Source organism: Lygodium microphyllum, chromosome 9 (assembly GCF_053477565.2).
Source record: "Lygodium microphyllum isolate KBCC chromosome 9, Lygodium_microphyllum_v1.1.10, whole genome shotgun sequence".
Classification (NCBI taxonomy): domain Eukaryota; kingdom Viridiplantae; phylum Streptophyta; class Polypodiopsida; order Schizaeales; family Lygodiaceae; genus Lygodium; species Lygodium microphyllum.
In genome coordinates this window covers 162,916,098-162,925,317 of record NC_141143.1, presented here as the reverse complement: position 1 = coordinate 162,925,317, position 9,220 = coordinate 162,916,098, and the positions used below count along the sequence as shown (strand labels likewise).

At 41.2% G+C, this 9,220-nt stretch overlaps 1 protein-coding gene across 2 annotated transcripts in view; it reads right to left on the bottom strand.

Moving 5' to 3' along the window:
• Nucleotides 1–361: 361 nt before the first annotated feature.
• The window catches only part of LOC148031819 (biotin--protein ligase 2-like), a 131,484-nt gene continuing 122,625 nt past the window's right edge, over nucleotides 362–9,220 (bottom strand). For both annotated transcript variants that reach the window (XM_087685492.1, XM_087685493.1), the window contains 3 exons: nucleotides 1,070–1,136; nucleotides 916–992; nucleotides 362–835 (listed from right to left, as the gene is read on the bottom strand). In XM_087685492.1, coding sequence (XP_087541618.1) covers nucleotides 790–835; nucleotides 916–992; nucleotides 1,070–1,136 — 190 coding nt within the window. In that variant the 3' untranslated portion in view covers nucleotides 362–789. The remainder of the gene's footprint in view (nucleotides 836–915; nucleotides 993–1,069; nucleotides 1,137–9,220) is intronic.

Genomic DNA, 9,220 nt, shown 5'->3' with positions numbered 1-9,220 from the left:
AGCCAAGCATGTTCACATCGTGGCAAGTGTGCCCTTCCAGATGGCACTCTCTTATTCCATGTTGCAAATCGAATACATGTACCCTTCCCATGGGCTCGGTACATCCCAAAGACAAAGCAAGTCTAACCCTCTCCCCTAAGAGCCACTCTTGTATAAAGAGGTTATGGGAACCTTGTTGAGGTTGCTTTGACTAAATATAAACAAGCAAGGAATAGTATAAACAACCAAAACAGGGAAAATAAGTTGCTTACCTGATTGTGGAGTTGAGAGGCCATTTTTTGTGTGTTTAAGGGGAGGGGAAGGAAGAGCAGGGGAGAGACAGACGCGCACACACAAAAACAAAAGAACCATGTAACATCTAGACTATGACAGAAAAGGCGCCTTATCAAAGCAGTTGAGAAGGTTCTTCTACTGATATCAATAGCTCACCTTTTTGCGTTATATAAAAACCGTATTTCCTTTTTTACCTTGTCGTCACTTATACTTCTGCATGTTGATCCAAACAGGCAGAGCAACTCATTAAGCGATAGCCTTTGACACGAAGAAGTGCAGCTTAGAGAAAACTCACAAAGAGTGTGTGCTTTTTGCAAACACAACTCGTGTCTACAGCAATTTATGACCACCCAGTATAGAATATACAATCATGTAATGAGCTGCATTAGTAAGGTGCCTAATGCTTATGCTGATTGGATATGCTCTCCTCGTTCTTCTGAACTTGACCATGTCGTAGGTTGGCATGTGCTGTCTGCTAGGCTTATGAAGACGGAAGTTACACTGTCATCCACCCACTTATGAATCCAGCTTTCTTCTCAATAGACCTCTAAAGAAATCAAAACTGCCATTGCACAAGTAACCCAGATAAATGGGGTGATGATGGTTCCAGTTGCATCAATGGATCAATTCAAACTCTGTTACCTGTTCCCATCTGGATGCAATTCATACTTCTCCAATTGATCATCAAGTGCAAGCAGAAACCCAGATGGACTCAGACCCTGCATCCAAAATTCATTGTTAGCAAGCATTCATCGGTATGTTTGCAAACTGATGCTGATATACTTTGTACTCTTACTTGAATAACCAGAGGAACCTGTTTGGTGATGCTGTCTTGTTTCTCTTCCAATACAACAGACTGTCCACTGTTGGTTGTGAACATTAACCATTCTTAGAACAATATGTCGAAGTATGAGAGCATTAAACCTTAGAATCCATGGGCAGAAAAACACATGGAATTATATAGAGACCACTTTCACATAGAGGGGTTATAACCTTTTGACTAATCCTATTACAATGGTCAACAAAACTGCAGCCTTGTACAAGGCTTTCCATGCACAAAATTTCAGTAAACAAGAACTAGATCGCCAGCCTCCAGTTCTAACAGTCATTTATGGTGTAAGATATGAATGCTATTTGTGTCGTGTACTGAAAGTGCATTGCTCCACCCATACATCCAAATAATCTCACACGGTATACATTGCCTACTGAAGAAGTTTATGGTGTAAAATATGAACGCTATTTGTGTCATGTACTGAAAGTGCATCGCTCCACCCATACATCCAAGTAATGTCACACATAATACATTGCCTAATCAAGAAGGTATTGTGGTTGAAGTAAAACAAGGGCGAAAGGTTGAGCCTCAAAAGCAGTACAACAATTAGACTGGTGTGAGAATGCGCAGATGATCGAAAGCATGAATAGTAATAGAAAGAAACAACACAAAAACACAAGAAACTCAAAATGGCAATGGAATCCGTAAGATGAAACACAAGATGTGCAATGCAATACCAGCAGGGTGCTAGCACAACGAAGACCAGCAGTAGTGCCTCTAGTCTCACTCTCTCCAAGGATGCAAGATGATGTGATACAATGATTGAGAGTGGAGGAGAGCATATATGGAAGCCTTGGGATGAGACATGGGACAAATGAAGAAACCTTGAAGCCTCAAGATGAGAAATGAGACAACTATAGAAACCCTACACTAAAGTGGCCACCCAGCTGCCTCTGTCCTGCGCCTAAATGATGGCTAAACATAGCTAACACCCTCTCTCAGATCATGGGTGAGTAGTACAATGAAATCTACAAATGATGGGCAACATACAAGTCCCAAGGGACCACCACCATGTCCCATGGTACCGAGAATACATACAAACAATGACAATCAGCTAGTACCATAGATAACCAAGCAATAGGTTATTCTGCCACCACCAAGGTGCCTTGGATGTGAGAATAGACTAGGAGAAGGCACTACTCACTATCCAAACCTACCACCATCATGGACTTTGACACTGGACCACACTAACTCCAATCTTGGAGCTGCCAGACCAATTTTGATGCATGTGGCAAGCCTCCCTTGGAGTTTACCGCATCAAGAAGTTGGTGCCCTCAAGGCATTGGCCACACCGAAAAACTCAAATGGTAGCTTCCAAAGTACCCGCTCCACAAAATGTGTTTTAGAAAGAGTAGCTTGCATGCTATGAAATTAGTCTTGGGTAATCGTCACTCAGAGAAGAAAGGACTCGATAAGGGTCTGTCGGCTTAAGCTTAAGGGTCTCAAGATGTCTAGAGAGTGACAGCCCACATAGATGAAGGAGCCTCACACTTCAGACCAAACTTCATGCCCACCTTGAGAGAAGTCAGATAGGAAGTGACTGCTGGTAGAACTCCCTTGAGATGCAGCAAAGAAGAGCCAGATATAGAATGGCATCATTGGAGTCCCAATCAATTACTGCCTCCTGTAAGTTATCCTTGTCCCAAGCAGATGGAAGTGGAGACAATCGTTGAGGATGTGGGGTCGAACTAGAGATGATATACCACAATGGCTTTTGCACAAGCCAAGCCTTCAGACAATACTCCAAGAAGAATAGTCTAGCCCTTTGAGTTTATCATCAGTAGAAGGACACCAAAGTACCATGAGAGTGAATGAACATAGTGGTTAGAGAGAAATAAGCGGGGCACTTTGTGGTCAAGAGATTCCAACCAAGCTCAATACTTCAATAGTTCATACACACAAGCACATAGTAGAAGATAGAGAGTGGAGCAACAACAAAGTGAATGTAGTGAACAATCACAACAATTGACAGAAGATTCTCTCTAAAACTGAAAATGCAAAGACAAAAGTGTAGGGTGCGGAAGCTGGTGCTTTGGAATATTTTATCATTGTGGCAGTTATTGTTTTGGACCCCTGCTCCTCTGTAATTTCTGGCACTATATTCTGGTTGTGCTATGGGATCATCAAACACCGGTTTTACCAGCCATTGGATGACATCAGCCCACAAACGCAAGATGTGTCTTCAACACAGCAGGTGATAGCAAAATAGGTTTGGGTGATACCATATCCAGTCTTCACGACCAACCAGCAGGTCAAAATGCAGGGTTTGACAACTTAGCATGCAGGGAAACAGGTGGCCCAGCCCCCAAAGCAGGTGAGCCATCAGTACAAGAGTTACCTAGTTAGGTAGGAACAGTAAGGAAGCTGCAATGCAGCCCAGGAAGACACTGATAGCAGAAAACACAGAGTTACAGATCAGGAACAGTTGGTGAAAGCACAAAAAACCAACAAACCAACAACATTGGTTGTTTGATACCATGTGAGAATGCATAGATGATAGGAAGGATGAAAGAGAAGGCATGAACAATGAGAGAAAGAAAGAGTAGATGAAACAAGAAACTCATAATGAATGGGCAATGGAATCCATAAGAAGAAGCACGAGATGTGTAGTACAATACCAGAGTAGGGTACTAGCACAACAATGACCAACGATAGTGCCTCTAGTCTCCCTCTCTCCAAGGATGCAATAGGACAATTGAGAGTGGAGTGGCTCTCAGCTCTATCCCTGCTCATTCCTGTCTCGGACTCCATAGCACTCTCATGCAACAAACTGGTATCAGAGCATTGGTTACAATGTTCGTGCTTCCCAACAGTATGCCAAGTCATGGGACAAGTAGCAGTTGACAAGTGAGATAGTACAGTCCCAGCGTGTAGCAGACGGAGTCAGGGAGAAGACGACCAGTGCAGGTCATGTGCAGTGCGACAGGCCAAGTTGACGGGGCAGGTCATGTGCAGTGTGACAAGTCAGGTTGATGGCATCTGACCAGTGGGCGACTAGACCAGGCGGTTGACACTCGACCAGACCAAGCGGCTGACAGGCGACCAGACTGCCTCATGAGCGACCAGCCAGGCGGACTGGGCGACAGGCCAGGCGGCTGACCTAGCAGCCGGGGTCAACAATTTGACAAGACAATTTTCTTTAATATGCAAATTTTTTCTCTTTCCCTATTGGGTGTTCGCGTGCACAAGCACAATGTGCTTTCTTGCTCCCAAAATTTTGGGGCATTTCCTGGATTCGGGAACTGTGATCCAAAACACAACAATCTAACCAAGAAATTGCAAAAATTGTGCACATTAGCTTCGAAAATTTTGGGGCTTTTCTCATACTAGTGAAATTTTGCTTAGCTGAGTCAAATTTGTTGACATTGGTGCACATTTTGACCTGAGAATTTTGGGGCCTTTGCAAGATTTTGGCAAATTTTGCTAATTTTGCCTGTTTTATGCTCTTGGGTTCATGTATTAATGCAATTGGGGCAGATTGGTCAGTAAAATTTTGGGGCTTTCGCTGAAATTTGAGAATTTTGGCAAAAATGATGTCTGAAATGTACATTGGGAACATTGCTAGAGCAATCTTGGTGCTGTAAGCAATGAGATTTATCTCCCACTTGTGAGATTTTGAAGAAATTGCATAGAATCTTGGTGTTTTTTGTGTATCACAAGTTGACTTGGTCACATATGTATGCAATACACATGTTGGACAGCTCCCATTGAGTTGATGTATTGCTGAATAGTCATGTTGCAGGAGTCTTAGTGATCACTTGTAAATCAGGGATTGTTGTAGATGTACTTTTGGTGATACTATTGAAGTGGGAGCCACCTAGGAATGATGTATGCTTTGATTATATGCTAAAATTTCAGTTATACTACTGCAAGTCATCCATTCTACTGCTGTACATGTACTTGGACTGAACCTTGCTCTTATTGACTGGAAATTTGGGCTGATATTAGCTGAATATTCAGCTCATTGACTGTTGTCATAAGTTGCAGTATTGATCTTTGGGTGCATTGCTATAAAATGGCTGCAAACACTTCAAGCAGCAGTGACACTAAATCCCTTCTTGAAATCAAGAGGTTTGATGGCACCGGTTTCAACTTGTGGAAGGATACGATGCAAGGCATTTTGTTTCTCAAGGATTGTGATGATGGTCTTTTGGAAGTTAAGCCTGCAGTTATGACAGATGAGGTTGGGCTAGACTCAACAAGAAGGTCATTGCATACATTAAAATGGTTATATCTGATGATGTACTTATAGATATTAGGCGTCTTGATACAGCTTATGCCATATGACAAAAGTTGATGGACACTTATGAAAATACAACTCCAATAAATCAAGTGTATCTCATGCGCAAGCTTGTAAACATGAAGTTGGATGACTCTAAGTCAACATCGGAGCATTTGAGTGTTTTCACAGGGATTTTGAGCTACTTGCAAGATTGTGGTTTACAGCTCTTCAATGATAAATTGAAGGCTATTTTCTTATTGATGACTTTGCCTGATACCTAGGAGTCTCTGGTTGTTTCATTGAGCAACAACCCTGCTTTAACCTTCGATGGTGTTAGGGGCTTTATTATCAATGAGGAGATTAGAAGGAAGTCCAATGGAGAAAGCAGTGGTTCAGCCTATCATCTTAGAGACAGGTCAAAAAAGAGGGGTAATGCAAGAAATAAAGGCAAAAGCAAGAGTAAAATCAAGGGCAAACAACAAGATGTTACTTGCTATCAATGTGGACGTAAAGGGCATAAAAAGCCTGATTGTTGCTACTACAAGAAAGAGCAAGAAAGAAAGAAACATCAAGGAAAGAAAAAGAATGATGATAAGAAAGATGATAACAACTCTCCCTCAAAAGAAGTTGCAAATGCAAATGTTGCATCTAGTGTGGTCATTGAAGAGCTCTCTGACACTAAAGAGATACTTGTTGCAACCTCATGTAATGATGTAGATGTTTGGCAGTAGGTGATATGCACATAGCTAAAAAGGAGGTAATTGATGCCTTGCTTTCAGCTCATGATGGGGTGTCTCAATCATGGATAGTGAACAACAGTGCCTCTTTTCATGTTACTCCCTCTTTGGAGTCATTTTCTGAATACAATGCAAGTTGCCTAGGCAAAGGTTTACTTGGGCAACAATTATGCATGTGAAATTGAGAGAGTAGATACCATTCACTTCGCCCTTGAAAATGGCCAAGAGCTGATTTTGCAAGATGTCAAATACGTACCTAGCATAAAGAAAAGTCTACTACCAGTTGGATAGCTTGATGCAAGAGGGTAGTTTACTACCTTTGGTGATGGATCTTGGAAAGTCCATGAGAGCTCCATGCTGATTGTTAAAGGCAGTAAAAGGGGGACTTTGTATTATTTGCATTGTAAAGCATTACCTGGCAAGTTTTTGGTTGTTGCTGAAGTTCATTCACAGATGGAACTTTGGCACAAAAGACTTGGCCATATAAGCCAAAAAATCCTTCAGGTTCTCTCCTCTTTAGGGATATTTGATGTAAAAGGCTCTGGTCTCGACTTTTGTAATGATTGCATATATAGAAAACATGTAAAGTCTCCTTATTACTCTGGTGTCGTTAAGAAGTCCAATGCTCTTGACTTAGTACATTCTGATGTATGCACTATGTTTGTTAACTCACATGGGGATGCATAGTACTTTGTCACTTTTATTGATGATTTCAGTAGAAAGTCATGGGTATATGTATTAAAGAGCAACAAGGAAGTGTTGGACGCCTTTAAAAGATTTCATGCTTTTGTTACCACACAAAAAGGGCTTAAGTTAAAAGCTATAAGAACAAATAATGGGGGTGAGTATGTTTGAATTGAATTCAAAAAATTTGTGAGATGCATGGCATTAAGAGGGAGTTGACAGCCCCTAGCAATCCTATATCAAATGGCACAGCTGAAAGATATAATCACACACTTTGTGAGAGAGTCAGATACATGCTGTTCATAACTAATCTCTTGCAGCAGTTCTGGGGAGAGGCTTCTAAAACTGCAATTCATGTGTGCAATCACTCTCCCAATTGTGCATTGGAAAATGGCATTCCTAAAGAGGTTTGGTCTAGCAAACATATTTCATATGACCATTTGCGTTTCTTTGGTTGTGATGCTTTTGTATATATTCCTGTAAATTAGTTTTCATGGGATATGGAGATGAGGGAGAGATGGGATATAGAGTTTGGCTTCCTCAGGATAGGAAGATAGGACACAGCCGAGACGTAGTATTTAATGAGGTAAAGTTACTAAAAAATGCTACACATGGTTACCTTAACAAAAAGAAGGTCAAATTTCAGTGTGAACAGCCAACCATTCAACAACCATTAGCTGAACCCATAACTAATCTCCTGCAACAGTTCTAGGGAGAGGCTCCTAAAACTATAGTTTATGTGTGCAATCACTCTCCCAATTGTGCATTGGAAAAAGGCATTCCTAAAGAGGTTTGGTCTAGCAAACCTGCTTTATATGACCATTTGCGTGTCTTTGGTTGTGATGCTATGAATCAGTTTTCATAGGATATGGAGATGAGGGAGAGATGTGATATAGAGTTTGGCTTTCTCAAGATAGGAAGATAGTACGCAGCCGGGATGTAGTATTTAATGAGGCAAAGTTACTAAAAAAATGCTACACATGGTGACCTTAACAAAAAGAAGGTCAAATTTCAGCATGAACAACCAGCCATTCAGCAACCATTAGCTGAAGATTCTATCCCTTTTGATGCTGAGAATGAGCAGCAGCCTATTGTGTTACAGCCAGAAGATAATGGACAGCAGATTGATGCACATGATGGAGTAGGACAGCAAGCAGAACATGTTGAAAACAGGTTACAAGAGCAAGAAAATGCTGAAAGTCAGTCACCAAGTGATGACGTGCACATACCTGAGGATGTAGACCCATTGCCTATCAATACAGATCATTGGGCAAGAAGGTCTACACATGTCAGAAGGTAGCCGCAGAGGTTCCAGCCATCTTTGGATTGCATTTTATTGATTGATGAAGGTGTGCCTCTGACATTTAGAGAGGAACAATCATGTGAAAACAAGAGAAAGTGGGAGCTTGCTATACAGAAAGAGATGAAGTCTTTATATGCGAATAACACATGGGGACTTGTACCTTTTCCCAAGGATAGGAAAGCTATTTCTAATAAATGGGTTTATAAGGTGAAATGTATTGATGGGAAGCACAAATACAAGGCACATTTGGTTGCTAAGGGCTATACACAGAAGGAAGGCATAGACTTCCAAGAGGTTTTTTCACCGGTGGTGAAGATGACTGCGCTCCGTGTTTTGTTTGGTCTCACTGCATCCTTGGATTTAGAGTTGGATCAGATAGGTGTGAAGACTGCTTTTCTTCATGGTGACCTCGATAAAGAGTTGTACATGAAACATCCCGAAGGTTTTGCTATTCCAGGTAAAGAGCATTTAGTTTGTAAGCTAAAATGCAGCCTATACGGGCTGAAACAAGCCCCTAGACAGTGGTATAAAAAGTTTAATACTTTTATGCTCAGCCATGGATTCAAATGCAGTCATACAAATCACTGCTTACACACTAAAAAGGCTGATGATGGAAGCCTTATTGTGCTAGTTTTATATGTGGATGACATGCTAATTGCAGGAAAGCATAAGAGTACTTTACATACTCTTAAAAGGCAGCTGAGTTTAGCTTTCTCAATGAAAGATTTGGGAGCAGTTGAATACATTTTGGGCATGCGCATTAAAAGAGATAGAGAGCATCACTTGTTGTTTCTCTCACAAGACAAGTACATTAGCAAAGTACTTGAGAGACTTAATATGGCTGATGCGAAGCCTCTTGGTGTGCCTTTAGTGCCATATTCAAAGCTTACTAAAGCTAATTGCCAAAAGATGTTACAGTTGTTACTGCTATGAAGGGCATACCTTATGCATCAGCTTGTGGTTCTTTGATATACGCCATGGTTGCAACTCGTCCGAACATTGCTCATGCAGTGGGAGTTGTTAGTAGATTCATGTCTAACCTTGGCAAATCACATTGGGAAGTAGTGAAATGTATCTTTAAATACTTAAAAGGTACACAAGACAAGTGTATATGTTATGAAAAGGGTACACTAGAGTTGCAGGGATTCTATGATTCGAACATGGCAGGA